Source organism: Podarcis cretensis (assembly GCF_951804945.1).
Source record: "Podarcis cretensis genome assembly, chromosome: 4".
Lineage (NCBI taxonomy): Eukaryota > Metazoa > Chordata > Lepidosauria > Squamata > Lacertidae > Podarcis > Podarcis cretensis.
In genome coordinates this window covers 25,281,581-25,296,823 of record NC_137173.1, presented here as the reverse complement: position 1 = coordinate 25,296,823, position 15,243 = coordinate 25,281,581, and the positions used below count along the sequence as shown (strand labels likewise).

At 41.4% G+C, this 15,243-nt stretch overlaps 1 protein-coding gene across 3 annotated transcripts in view; it reads left to right on the top strand.

Moving 5' to 3' along the window:
* Positions 1-6,081: 6,081 nt before the first annotated feature.
* The window catches only part of SACS (sacsin molecular chaperone), a 44,613-nt gene continuing 35,451 nt past the window's right edge, over positions 6,082-15,243 (top strand). For all 3 annotated transcript variants that reach the window (XM_079973220.1, XM_079973219.1, XM_079973222.1), the window contains exon 1: positions 6,082-6,197. In XM_079973220.1, coding sequence (XP_079829346.1) covers positions 6,160-6,197 — 38 coding nt within the window. In that variant the 5' untranslated portion in view covers positions 6,082-6,159. The remainder of the gene's footprint in view (positions 6,198-15,243) is intronic.

Below are 15,243 nucleotides of genomic sequence, written 5' to 3'. Positions count from 1 at the left end.
ACAAATTATTCTAAATTGCTGATTGAAAGGTTGGAACTAGTCCCTCGAACACTTTGTCTGAAGATGTGCAGCTTTCCTGAATGGGATGGACAGCTGCAGTAAAAAGGAGGATCTTATTGAAAACTGTAGTTGTGTTTTGGATTCTGTTAATATCTATCTTTCTATCTCTTGACAATGTCAAAGCTGAACTAGAGTCAATAGCTTATTGTGGAGTTGATTTGGAATACTGAAATTCCTAGGGTTAAAATTCTGTAGTGCAAGAAAATACTTTTGAAAAAAGAATAAAGGATCCATACTTAATCAAATATTAGCACAAGATTTAACTTCAGGTTCGTAGTGGATGGAACCTAGCATATTTTTGCAGTATTCTGTGTATGAAATATCAGTCACCACCCATGGAAAAATGTTGTTGTATATTTAAAGAAAATTCTGTGAAGTTGCCTTTTTAGGGTAACGGAGAGAAAAATCAAAGACAATTTATTATTAAAAATGTCTTCTGAGAAATTTCAGCTCTGCTCAAGTATCAACAGCACACAATACAGAACTAAAAATATTTTTCTGGGGAAAAGAAAACCTTCAAAAATATGGCCCAATTGTACACCCAGAGTTCCTTTTAAGACTTTTCTTTAAAAATCCCACAAAGATTCAGTTGCTGTCATTAATATCTGCTTTCAGCACATGCAACCTGCCATTCTTGGAATGGTGTTTAATCGCACAAGACAAGCAATTGAACATTTTAATCTTTGAGGGGTGGTCGTGTCTCTTTTAAAAATGCATCTGTGGCATGCAGCAAAGTTGTGGCCCTAATCTCCAATATTGCTAGAGACACATTTTAAGCATAGTACAAGTTTCAGATGCCATGTGGAATTCATACATCAAAAGGCGAGAGTCACTCAGCTAAATTTCCTGGCTAAATATGTACACCATGTAGCTACATGTGGTCGTGTTTTGGGGGGGAGTGGGCTTTCATGCCATTCTTCTTATGTCAGCAAATGGTATACAGCTGGGAATTTTCTGGGCCCCGTTTGGCTGAAAAGACCTGTGGCTTATTAATAATGAATTCTTTCTTGAGTTCTACTTAGTTTTTTGATTACAAGCCTATGGTAATGCTTACAAAATATTTGCAATTTGCAACCGGGCATCTTGAACTGTGGTGTGACTCTGTTTCTTCATGGCAGTTTGAATATTTTAGGACCTCATTTTGCAATATATTTCATCTGGCAACTGAGCAAGCCCCCCAAAGTGGAAATAGTGTAGGTGCACATATGCAATTTCCCATGTGACCCACTACAGAAAATTACAATATAAACACAATGAATCTTCCTGTTTCTAGCTTCTGACAGTTAAGAAAAAGCGAGCCTCATTAATGATGGGTGCATCTTTCTACAACTGGTCTAGACGGATGACTCATGTGGTCCACCATCCTGGCTATTGTCTCATTTCTTCTTCATGGTATAATGTTATAGTTAGGTAATTTTACACTCTGGACTTAATAGCATTTTAGGTGATCCCCTCTTCAGATGATAATCTGCATTACTTTTCCTTTACATACTTTGAAATGTGGCAGATCTTCAAATGGCGTCTCGCTAAGACAGGCTTGTCTAAGAAAGACGGGGGGAGGAGGATTGGGACTATTGGAATGTGAATGATGATTGGAATGTGATCTTAAGCTGACAGAGCCCTCCTGATATACTTGGCAAGCCTGAGAAAATTAAAGGACAGACCGAAGATAATTTTTTTATGGAAGTGTGGAATGGCGGCTGTCCCTAAGTGATATGATCTTTGGAGAGTGTAAAACCCACACAGAGGATGTCTGTCTCTAATCTGCTTGTGAAGATTATCAGAGATCGCAAAGAAAGGAATATATGATAACAACAAGAAGATGAAGAAAGTAATAAAGAGACTATCTGGATTGAACTGGATAGAACTGTTTAATTAAAGCAGCAATATAAGTGATGCTTGGACCCCCGCTCGGAGCTTGATGTATGGGTACCCCCATCAAAATTTAAAAATTTGGCTGTATAATTTGGAACTAATGTGCTTTGGAAATAATGTGATGTGATTGGCCTGTTAATAAAAATTATTTTTAAAAAAAGAAAGAAAAAGAAATGTGGCAGATCAGCACTGCTATGCTTGAGGGCTGCTCTGTTCATTCTGCTGAGTGAGGCTCTGGACTTCTGCTCCAAAGCCCTGTCCTGATGACACCATTACCAGCAAAGCCTTTTTAAAAAACAGTTTTAATAGGGAAAATGTGCCATTACACCCATGGACCACCAACTCCGCCTGCTACTTTGTTTGCACAGAAACGAAAGCCAGCTGCTTCATGTTCTGAGGACTTGGCTGCAATACCTTCTCAGAGTTCCCTTTTATTCTACCATGCTGAAGCAAAACAGTGGAGGTGTGCATAAATGCAAATGTATATTTGGAAGTATGCTATCAAGCTCACTGTGCTTTTGTAGGAGGGAGGAGCTCACGAACAGAGTGAGTGCTTACAAAGAGGATCCTGCCATCAGGAGGAAAGGCAATTTTTGCCAATTCTTCCTGCCTCCTAAGCCCCTAGCCCCATTTGTCATGCTGATCCAGAATGTCCTCACAGTAATTCACAGCATATTATCAGAGGGTAAAAGGGACTGAGTAGGGACGCAGGTGGCGCTGTGGGTTAAAGCCTCAGCGCCTAGGACTTGCCGATCGAAAGGTCGGCGGTTCGAATCCCTGCGGCGGGGTGCGCTCCCGCTGCTCGGTCCCAGCGCCTGCCAACCTAGCAGTTCGAAAGCACCTCCGGGTGCAACTAGATAAATAGGGACCGCTTACCAGCGGGAAGGTAAACGGCGTTTCCGTGTGCGGCTCTGGCTCGCCAGAGCAGCGATGTCACGCTGGCCACGTGACCCGGAAGTGTCTCCGGACAGCGCTGGCCCCTGGCCTCTTAAGTGAGATGGGCGCACAACCCCAGAGTCTGTCAAGACTGGCCCGTACGGGCAGGCGTACCTTTACCTTTACCTTTTAAAAGGGACTGAGTGGGGAATTCAGTGAAAGTTACCTCCTCTTTCTGCTGCCCTATAAGTGGAACTCAGTTCAGAGGATGCTCAGAAGCTTACTTGGATTCAAGCCTAATACAGACCTAATACCGAACTAAAACACGAAGAACAGATTCCATATTTTTGTCTTCTATGGATGGGAAGGCAATTTGATTCCATGGCAAAACCTCTCATGTTTTATTGGTTCCTCCTATCATCTGTACAATTCTTCCTTGATCATTTTTTATTTGTTTTAAACAGATTCATCTAGAGAAAAATTGCTGTAATTATGTTTCATATTCTATATTTCATTTCATTATAACCTCTTTCCTCCCTTCTTTTCTTTTTTTGGCTTCTCATTATTGGGTCAGCTGTCTTGGATGCAAGAATAGGGTTTCAGTGGGGCTAAAGGCTGGTTGGCTGGCAGCCAGATCATTATGAGGGAGAGACAGTGAGATGCGATTCCCGGCCCATGAATGAATGGAATACTCATTACGGTTGGCAGCTCCGTGTGTCTGAAATTTCTTTGGTCTGACCCAGGGGTGCTGGCACATGTTTTAATGAGCAATGTAGTTTCATCCAAAGTTTCTGAAAATGAGTGATTTCTGCTTAGAATAATAGCAGTCAAGGCAATTATCTTTAAATAAAGAGCATTGATGTTTCGGCAGCACCATTTCCCCCTTTTCAGACCAATCCAGTGGGGTTTTTCTTTATCCCAAGAGTCTTTTGAAGGTAGTGTGTATATATCAAACCTTTGGGCAAAATTGTCTCCAGGCAACAAGTCCCTTAAATGGGCCTGGTCTACTCGGCTGGGGAAAGCGCATGTTAGAGCATTGTCAGCCCAATCAGTTTGCTATACCATCCCCTCTTTTAATCCAGCATATATGTTTTTAAATCTACCGTTCCTCCAAGGAACTGAGGTAGCACACGTGGTCTCCTTTCTCACTGCCCATTTCAATCTCATGTGATAAACTCCCTTTCTGATAAGACCACTGGGAGCATACTTTTTATCTCTGCAATCCCTGAGGGAGCTACATGTCTCCCAGCCTCAACCTTGTCTTACATCATCATCATGATCATTTATTAGTTAAATGCTGCCCATTTGACTGGGTTGCCCCAGCCACTATGGACCTGATTAGATTATTGGGCTTACATGCTCCCTCTTCTCCTCCCAGCCCCTTCAGATGGAACAATCCTTCTCAGTTTAAAGCCGATCATAATTTGTTCTTTCATCTGAACCAGCAAACAATGTTTAGCAGTAAAAACCAGGATCAGAAACTAGGGGAAGTGTGGCTTGCTTCAAAAGGGTACAGTAAAGAAGCAGTGCAATACTGTATGCAATAAAATAAATAAGGGTAAGAGGGAAGGAAGTTTCCAAGCCTGGTGGTCTAGCCTTATATCTATACCAACTCTGGGTGAACTGGCTGCATTGAGTGTATTGAACTACTTGCAACTGATGGCACTGAGTAATGGAACTGAGATGCTTTGATTGTGGAAGAGAGATCACTCAACAGTAGTCTGAATAGTATACAGTTTGATTACACTGCTTAGTAAATATCACACTTGCTTCATGTCATTTCTGACACCTATTATCTAATCCTCTTATCTAATTCTTGCTGACTCTAATAAGATTGCTACTGCTGAATTTGAGTCAACCCTGCATTTCTCTGGCACTGGGTTATTCTGTGCAAATGTTTCTGTGTGTGCACGAAAACAGAAATAAACATAGGGCAAACAATAAAATGTGTGTGTGCATGTGGCATATTGAGGAGAATTACACAGAATTTTTTTTTATTGGGTATGGTTGTCCAAAAATTAGCTTAAGAAAAATGTCCTGAATTAATGTTTGGCTAATGCTTGTAATGTGAAATCTTTATATTTCAATGAACATATTGTACTTTCCCAAGTAAAGCTATATTCCTAAACATGCTGACGTTAATGTAATTTCCACTTAAATCAATTGGACCGAACAACGTATGAATGGCCCTCTTGGATGAGACTAAAGGCATCCCTGCCCCTATAACTAAATACCTATAAAAAGCTCACTTAGCCCCCTTTAAAGCTCCCATTTGAGCGCTTCACAATCCCTTTTTGTTTTTACCACCCTGAATAGATAGAGTGAGCAACTTGGCCTTCCTGTTGCTCACTCCTAAGTGAATAAGTTACAAAGCACCAATCAAAAGACCCCATTTTTTACATTCTTCTGTGATCAGATCAGACCATATACCCGCAAGCAGTTTTTCTCCCTGTAAGTAAAAAATATTCCTTCTCTGATATGCTCAAATGATCTTCCCCCCATGCAACAGAATGTTAGCAAGGGTTAAATAGTATATCACCTGGGACAAGAAGAAAGTAGATCTCTAGCTTTTAACTAATACATAATGTCTTCTACAGAAAGTGGATACTTGCATTTTTCCTGCGATTGCACCGTAAAAGGTAAAGAAAAGGCCTTAACTTTTTTTTCTTGCTCTCCCTCTGCTTACAAGCACAATACTGCGCGGAGGAATTTATAATTAGAAGCATGACTCATAATAGCCAGAAACTGCAGTGATGTCTTCCGAGGAAATGACATTTCCATACCCTTCAGAGGTAGTTTCAATCTGCATTTCATGCCAGTCTTCTGACATACTCATTTTCTTTTTTATCCATCAGGAGCACAGATCTAATGTTAAGACATGGCCATTAGCGAATCCAGAGGAGGAAACAGGGCATACTCGGGTGCAAACATTTGGATCCCAGAAAATAAGAAAGTAACAGCTTCCACATTCTCACTTACTTTCAGCAAGAGATAAAGTTCACCTACTATAAGAGAGAGAATGATGTGACGTTCCTTCAAGCTGTGGAACAAATCCATATAATGCTCCTGGCACAGCACCACTCTGCTTAATCTGTAGATGAATGCAAGAAAGCCAAGCTCTCTGAAGAGTTACTCACAGAGAAAGATTTGAAGGAAGCTGAAGAAGGAGCGACAAGGGGAAACTACAGCGCAATTTTGGGTCGAAAGGCTTAAGAAATTAGTGAAATGTTCCACATGATCAGTCAGAGCTCTCTCTTTTTTGAGATGAGAGACTGATGTACAGTCACAGAAGGAAAAAAGGAAACAGCTGCATCTATGTCTGCTTTGTATTCCTAGTGGGAAGATATCATGGCCACAGAAAGCATGAAGAACAATGACAGCCTCAGGTAAATAACTAATGTAAAACTTCCCGATAAAAGTAGACTTGTGAGCATTATCGGACCTTCCTCCTTGTTTTCCATGGGAAGAAAATGGGGCAGATGTGAACACACACACACACACACACAATTGGTTTGCACATAACGTCAAACTATGGTTTGTTACCATGGAAACAAACCCTGGGCCTGTGCTTCTGCACTGGCACTTTCCCCTTTTATCCCTCTTCCCGACCTTTTGCACTTTGCTTAATTAGTTACTTCCTTGTTTGTGAGAAATTACAATTTCCCATTACACTCAAAACACCAAACTATGGTTTTGCACTTGCCCTGCAACCCGGGATTGTAAACCAGGGCAAATCCGTGGTTTGGGAGTATATGTGAGTGAGTAATGTATGAACCCTCTGCTCTCAAGGTACAGCTGCAATATGAGTAGGGCTGGGCAATATCTGATTTTCAACATTGTGATATATCATCATCTGAACATTGCAATATACTGATATATCACAATGTCTGAAATAAGGAATTGAGTTATGTAGAGGCATTGGCTGGTATCACGGTTTTTCCTGCTCCCTGATTTTTGCTGGTGCCTGCTCTTGTGATTCACTGCCCGCTGCATGAGGCAGGGAAGAGATGAGCCAGCAGAGATAACAGGGGCTGCAGGAATCGAGAGAAGCATTGGCTGGCTTCACGGTTTTTCGCACATTGTGATTTTTGCATAGCACACGCACACACATCATGATTCACGATATATTGCCAGGTCAAAAATTATGAACCAAGATCATGATATGGACTTCAAACTTGTTTCGGACAATATATTGATATATTGTGGAATCCTAAATAAGTGCTTCCAAACAGGCTGCTTCTTGGCTATTTGATTGTTATCCCACACTTTCCAGTGTGATTATACCATCAGTTTTCTAGCTGCAAAAATTCCAATGAGAAAAGTGACAAAAATGGCAAGGGAAAGTGTACCATTAGCTGTTAGTTTCATCTAACCTCTGTGTTGACATATCAGGATGAATGCTCAGTAAACAACAGGTCTGGAAGCTCCCCTAGATTGGGTTAAGAGACATAGGAACATAGGAAGCTACCTGAGTCAGGCCAAGACTGGAAGTGGCTCCTCTGGGTTTCAGGTAGGAGATACTTCAAGCCCTACTTAGAGACACCTGGGACAGAATCTGGGCCTTCTGTATGCAAAGCAGTTGCTCTACTACTGGGCTATGGCCCTTCCTGGTCATCTCCCTGCCCCCCTCCCCAAATCCTAGGAACTGTAGTTTTGTGAGAACTTATAAGCTTCAACAGACCTTCTCCAGACTACATTTCCCACAATTCTTTAAGGTTCTTGTATAGCTTGCAAGTAATCAATCCTCAGTGAAATCATAGAATCATATAACTGTAGTGTTGGAAGGGGCACTGAGGATCATCTAGTTCAACCCCCTGCAATGCAGGAATATGCAGCTGTCCCATACGGGGATCGAACCTGCAACCTTGGTGTTATCAGCACTATGCTCAAGCCAACTGAGCTATCCAGTGGGTTTTAGCTTCCATATCTTGATTATTGATCAGAATGTATGCCTCCCTAAAAAGACAAAGAATCTACATCACGATCCTAAACATTGCTCGTTAGCCTAAAAAACTAGTGTGAATGTCACATTTTTTACATATTGATGCATAGTTGGTATAACTGTTCTAAGGACTCACAGCTGGGCTATTAGTTCTAAGCATGCAGGGTTGACTCCATTAATAATTTCTCATTGGTTTCAACAGGTCTAATCATGAGGCAGTTCTAATCTTACTCTCTTGACAGCAAATTGTTTAAACAGGTTTTAATATGGTATTTTTATATTTATATAACCTGCTCTGGGACTATTATTATTATTATTATTATTATTATTATTATTATTATATCCTGCCCAAAGGATTTGCCAAAGAAGCCCAAGGTGACAAACACACAAGTGATTAAGCAATTAAAGCATCTACAAACTGTTGCAATACAGATGCAGGCTGGGATAGATCTCAGTAATGAAGGGCAGGTAAGAAATCAAGTGATTGTTGGTATGGAGATTGCAGAACTACAGGCAACTCAAGCCTACCAGGGTTTCCTAGCTGGCCCCCACATGGTTGTTTCGATAGTTTGTGTAATATGGGACACCGACTCTTCACAAAAGGGGTGCTTTCTTGTCAAATGTTTTCAAGTCAAATGGCCATTTTGGAAGAACTGCTTCAATTTCTACAAGATTCATTTCAGTCCCAATTGTGGTGCTCAGATTAGGCCCTGCCTACTTGTTGCAGCAAAAAGGGTTGCGGGTGGCACTGTGGGTTAAACCACAGAGCCTAGGACTTGCCGATCAGAAGGTCGACGGTTCAAATCCCCGTGACGGGGTGAGCTCCTGTTGCTCGGTCCCTGCTCCTGCCAACCTAGCAGTTCGAAAGCACACAGTGCAAGTAGATAAATAGGTACCGCTCTGTCGGGAAGGTAAACGGCGTTTCCGTGCACTGCTCTGGTTCGCCAGAAGCGGCTTAGTCATGCTGGCCACATGACCCGGAAGCTGTACACCAGCTCCCTCGGCCAATAAAGCGAGATGAGCACCGCAACCCCAGAGTCGGTCACGACTGGACATAATGGCCAGGGGTCCCTTTACCTTTACTTGTTGCAGCCTAACAGAGATGGCCTTCCTTGACTTCACTCTAGGGTTGTGCTATTATTTCTCCCAATGCTTAGTACGTTTACACCAGCACTGCTGGTGTAGTGTGAGCACTGCTCCTTGACCAGTGTTGCTGCACAGCATTTTTTTAAACTTAGTCAAAAAGGCCCGTGTATTGCTTATGCAAATATTTCAATTTGAGGTTGGCTATCAGAAAGAGGGCAATAAAAGAACCTGCAAACATTTCCATGCAACCACTTCTGTGATGACATTAATCCACTTTAAAACACCATTGATTTCAAGCCCCTGTCTCTAGTCTGTTTTGCTGTGATTGGCCCAATTCTACTGCACAACTCCCCCCCCCCCCCGCTACCAGCAAGGATTTAATTGCCTTGCACAAGAGCTTAATACAGTATAAATATCCCCCCCTATTCAGGGTCTTTAAGGATTCTCAAATTTGAGGAGACAGCTGAATGTTAATCCATGGTTTCTGTTTCACTCCAAATATTCAATTGTTTTCATACCACTGATGGGATGACACATTTCATTTTCACATAACATGCATCAGAAATGATATCGTTCCTGCTGCTGTTATTTTTGCATCATAAATAGCTCCATCCCTTTCACATTGCTGATCGCAGTAAACTTCCCCCCTGAATTTAATGCATGTAACGAAAATGGATAAATCAATATGTGGGTGGGGGGCAGTGGGGGGAAATAGCTGACCTTGGGTGAGCACAACCTTTGGAAAGCATTAGCTAGCTCCTTAGTTTTATAAAAGATTGATATAACATTAAAGTGCTTGTTTTATCTTATTTAAATATTTAGTGGGGGACTACTTAACTAGTTTTATGGTTTTATTTGGAAGGCTTTCAATGATAAAAGCTTTAGATCCATGTGCTGCTCACCCACCTTCTAAACTGACAACCAGAAAACAGGGTATACAGTGGTACCTTGTGTTAAGTACTTAATTCGTTCCAGAGGTTCGTTCTTAACCTGAAACTGTTCTTAACCTGAAGCACCACTTTAGCTAATGGGGCCTCCTGCTGCTGACGCGCCGCCGGAGCACGATTTCTGTTCTCATCCTGAAGCAAAGTTCTTAACCCGAGGTAATATTTCTGGGTTAGCGGAGTCTGTAACCTGAAGTGTATGTAACCCGAGGTACCACTGTATCTGGAATTCAGAATGAATAGTAGAATTTGCAATACATAAAACAATGTGAATGTTTTGTTACTGTCACAAGGTCAGAGAAAGGATATGTATACCTTGGATGTTTTGTTCTTCTTGGGACCAAACTGCATATTGCACCGGACGTCTGTGGGCATATCTCCGAGCATTTTCTTTGTTAATAAAACAGAGGTGTAGTAGTCTGCCACTTTGAAAAGAATTGTTGTGCTTAACCTACTTTTCCTCCTCCTGGAGCAAAGAGTAGCAAGCAGGAGGGGGTGTTCATTCAGAAAATATGGCCTGGGGAAAAGGGTCAACCATCTCCCCCAGCTCAGCTTCTCTGATCAAACTGACATGGTTGCCTGTCATTTAAAAACAAGAACAAATAGTCTAATTGAGGATCTCTCCCATAGCATGGTTTGGTCATTGGTCACAGACTGAAATAGAAGCTGGCCACAGAGGTTGGAATTCATGGAACACAGATGTTGGAGCAAGGGGGAGGAATTAGGATCTGTGGAAAGATCTTTTCTCCCAGCCAATGGAAGGCCCTCCTCCTGCTTCAGGCCCACATGCTGTTTTCTAAATCTTCAGAGGTTCAGTCCTGGAATTGATGCATTGCATTTTTGTGATTCAACAGATCTATTGATAGTTCTATTAGATCACAGGCATGTCCATGACACCCGTCCGTGAAGAATCTGCACAGGGGTAGTAAGTTTTGGCAGCTGCGAAAATGCTAGCTGCAATAATAAATTAATAGCCACTGTGAGATAGTAAACAAGATATTGGCTCAAGCCCCAAGTCAATATTTTTTTTAAAAAAACACACAAATTAATACCTGACTAGGGAAACCATAAATTCTTATACTAATCCCACGTCAAACATGTAAAAGCGTTTCAGTTCTGAATGAGACTTCAGCTGTCATTTCTGCACTCGGGTTTGATTTCAGTGTCAATTTATTTATATATCACATTTTCCACAAATACATCTGTGCTAAAAGCAGTTCACATTAAAAAACAAAAAAATAGTCTGGTACAGTATAAGAATGCAATGTAATAAAAAGTATACTGTCACAACAAAAGAATGATCAACAATAAAGAGTTTATTAACTTACATTAAATTTTAAGTAAGCATAAAGTCAAATAAAAATATCCAGTTGCTTCACATACAAGAGTAGCCCCAAAACTGATGACATTGGCTCTTTCAAGAAAGCTGATTTCAAAAGCTGTTGAAAGACCCGCCCCTCCCCCAAACTGTAGGTACTGTAGCTCAGTGGTAGAGCACATATATTGCATGCAGGCAGTTTCAAAGTTCAATGCCCAGGCAGCACCTCCAGTTAAATGACTTAGCAGGTAATGTGAGAAACCTGTGTCTGAGAGCCTGGAGAGTTGTTGCCAGTCAGAGCAGCTTAGGTGGATAACCTCCTATGCAAAGGAAAAGTCTTCTATTAATACTTCACATTCGGAAGACCTTCATGCCACTTGATCTCGGAGACAAAACCATGGGGGTGTTTTATAAATTAAGCATTCTAATGTAAGCTGTTGTTGAGATATATTCTGTTTACCCAGAACAAAATGCAAGCCAATCTGTTAACCTCTAAAATTGTTTTGGGAGGTAGTGCAGTAGTTGTTTTGATGTTTTTCATAATTTTGTTTGTATTCTAGTAGCTCGTTGCTGTGTGTGCTTAAGTGTAGGCTATTTTCTGCAACTTGACATTTTATTGTGGTATGACAATTGCTTTGTAAGAGTTACACTGGTAAACAAGCTTCAACTACAAGTCTAAATAAATAAATTTATAGTGTCCTGCGAATGTAGTAGAAATGAAGGCCACCAGATTTCATCTGCCTTCCCTGGAATCTAGGGCAGAGATGAGGAACCTGTGGTCCTCTCTGTATGTTATTGGACTCCAAATGCTGTCAGCCCCAGCCAGCATGGCAATGATGAGAGTGTAGTCTGACATATATACAATCATACCTCTGGTTGCGAATGTGATCTGTGCGGGAGGCACGTTCGCAACCCGCAGTGTTCGCAGTCTGAAGCGCTGCATCTGTGCATGCGCGTGACGCGATTCGGCGCTTCTGCACATGACGCCATTTTGTGGTTCTGCGCATGTGTGAGTGCCAAAACCTGGAAGTAACCCGTTCTGGTACTTCTGGGTTCGGCGTGGTCCACAGCCCGAAAATGCGCAACCCGCAGTGTTCGTAACCCGAGGTGTGATTCTAATGCTTTAGCTGGGATTCCTGTATTGCAGGGGGTTGGACTAGATGACCCTTGGAATCCTTTCCAACTCTACAATTCTATGATTCTATGATCTGGAGGCCAAAGGGTCTCCATGACCCCCCCCCCCAGATTTCTGATCCAAATTGTGGATAACCAAATCCTGTCTTCTCCAGGGCAATTCTATTTTTCAAACAATGTTCTGAGGAGTAGAAGTTTATATTGCTGACCTACATATGCCGGGTAGGGTTGACATGCTATGTGAGTTGAGTGTGCATCTAGGGACTGCCAAGATTGCTTGCATTGACAGCAAATGCTCTGAGTGATTATTTATTTAAAGTATTTTTACCATGCTCTTCAGCTGAAAACGCTCCCAGAGTGGCTTACATGAGGTCAATAACAAATACAGCAGCCCCACAAACAAGACATACAGTGGTACCTCGGGTTACATACGCTTCAGGTTACAGACTGTGCTAACCCAGAAATAGTACCTTGGGTTAAGAACTTTGCTTCAGGATGAGAACAGAAATTGTGCTCTGGGGGCGAGGCGGCAGCAGGAGGCCCCATTAGCTAAAGTGGTGCTTGAGGTAAAGAACAATTTCAGGTTAAGAACGGACCTCCGGAACGGATTAAGTACTTAACCCGAGGTACCACTGTATGTCTTGTTTGTGGGGCTGCTGTATTTGTTATTGACCGCAAGAGCATGGGAAGGCTAGAAACTGCCTTACACTGTGTTAAACCACTGGCCCATGCAGCTCAGTACTGTCTCCACTGGCTTCCAGTGGCTTTCCAGAGTTTGAATTTGGGGCTTTGAGCATGCCAGGCAGATGCTCTCTACTGAGCTATGGTCCTTCCCCTCTCCTGCTACCAATGGCTATTGGCATTTGGTGCCTCTGAATCTAGAGGATGCATGCAGCCACTTCTATCATGTATTGACCAGCCTGTAGGTACTTTGTGATTCAAATAGTAACTTAAATCATCATGAAAGTCTTCTGCTGCTATGAGTATGAAATTTAAAAATAGTGTCATTAAAAGCCATTAGAGAACTTGGTTTAGATATAAATGACTGAAATGTATGCACTGTTTATTGTAGTACAAAAAAGTTCCATAATAGCAGGACATTGTTTCACATTTAAATGTGGTTGCTGAGTCATTGGCATTTTCCTGCCAGCACTGCAGAAGCAGCTGCAGTTGTAGGTCTCTTACTGCAGTAGATGTTTCGTTGCATTAGTAACCCCCAATTTATTTCCTAATGCTCACATTTATTCAGCCCCCGGATCTTTCCAATATGTTTATTTGCAGACATGTCCAGTAATACTTAAGATACAGTTGCAGATTATTGCAGTACATGGTTGATCTAAATAAGTACAAACCCCCCTAGTCATTAAGAATTTGCTAACGCCAACAAAAGGTCATTGGGCTCTTGGTTTTATGATAAAGCCCACAAAATTGCAGAGGACTCCACTCCCACAGTTCTGGGTCGTGATTCAAGCTAGTGATTCAAGATGTTTAATTTCCACAACAGTGGCCAGCACACTTTAGGTCTTAAAGGAGCAGGTCATTAAATGAATATCTATAAATTAGGGTACCTTTGCATTTGAAATAGTTATTGGAGGGGTGGGAGAATTCTTTCATTCATCCCTGTTGCATTTATTTATATTAATTCAGTCCTGGGTATGTGTACTTCTTGTACTTGGCATTTTCTCAACAGCAAGAACACACATACTTTGTTTCATATTCTGTTCTTTATAAACTCTTCTAAGTACTCCAAAATGTCTGAATACAAGCAATAATTCCTATGATGGGCTATCAAGTATCTTACTTTTGAACTAAAATATTGATCTGTTTACAAGTTTTCCGAAATGCTGAGACTTTAAATAGTTGCCAGCAAGAGGGATCTATGGCTGGCTCTTCTGGACCTACTCTGTTAACACTGCAAAATAATGCAACAGGGAGAAAAATCTTTGTATCCACCACTTGAAGGGCATGCGTGGTACTCCTGCATTGTGTAAAGAAAATCTGAGCTGTCAGCTCTAAAATCTGCCAGATAGGGAGGCGGGAACAGAAGCCCCCATCAGTTCAAGTACTCCCTTTCTCCCACCTATCCTCTCAATTCCATCTCAACCTTATTAGAGCTAATAGGTGAGAGGAGAAAGGGGGATTAACAAGACACTGTGCACATGATTCCTCCTTTAATCAAGGACTTTGCACAGAAAATCATGGCATTCTTAGTATGGCACAGGAAATCAGTGGGTGTGCTAAGAAAAGAACCCGTGGTTACTTACTCATTTTCCTCTGATTGGGTAGGTTGGTAGTTGGAGAGATTTGCTGTTCTTTGCTGAACATGGATCCAAGTGTGGAATGCTGTCCATTACAAACATGATACTAAACATATAAAATGCAGTGTAGAGGTGATTGATCTATTCAGCAGTTTGTTTTATTTTTGTAACCCATTTTTTATTAATTTGCATCTTTAAACTGTTCAACATTGTTGCATTGAGTTATCTTTGTTTACATTAGAGCATATGACATGCAACAATTGCATAAAACAAAAACCAAAAAGCACTTGGAAAAACGTTTCTGAATACTTTAACAAAGTTGTGGCAGTTGTGTTGAAGTGTACACAGGTGGTAAGCACTTTGCACGTGTCCTGTTGACATGACTGCCAATTCATGGCTCCTTTTGAACCCAGAAGAGAGGAGAACGGAAGCGGAATGATGGTTGCCGCCTGTATACCAAAAATATTACAGATATTTTTACAGATACTATGTATAGTAAGGTGTATTGCTTAGGTGACCATAAGTAAAAGGTATTTTGGATAAGGTTTCCTTAAGTTGTGGGGGAGTATGGAAGAATGTTACTTTTGATTTTTGAAAATTTACCTTAAGTCCAGAGACATTAGAAAGGGTCTCCAATTCTATACTCAATAACCTTTCAGCATTAAGTGGGTCTGATGTGCATAAAACAGTATCATCAGTATAGTATCCCAGAATGTATTTCCTTGCATTGTACTCAGCAGTTTTCTTAGT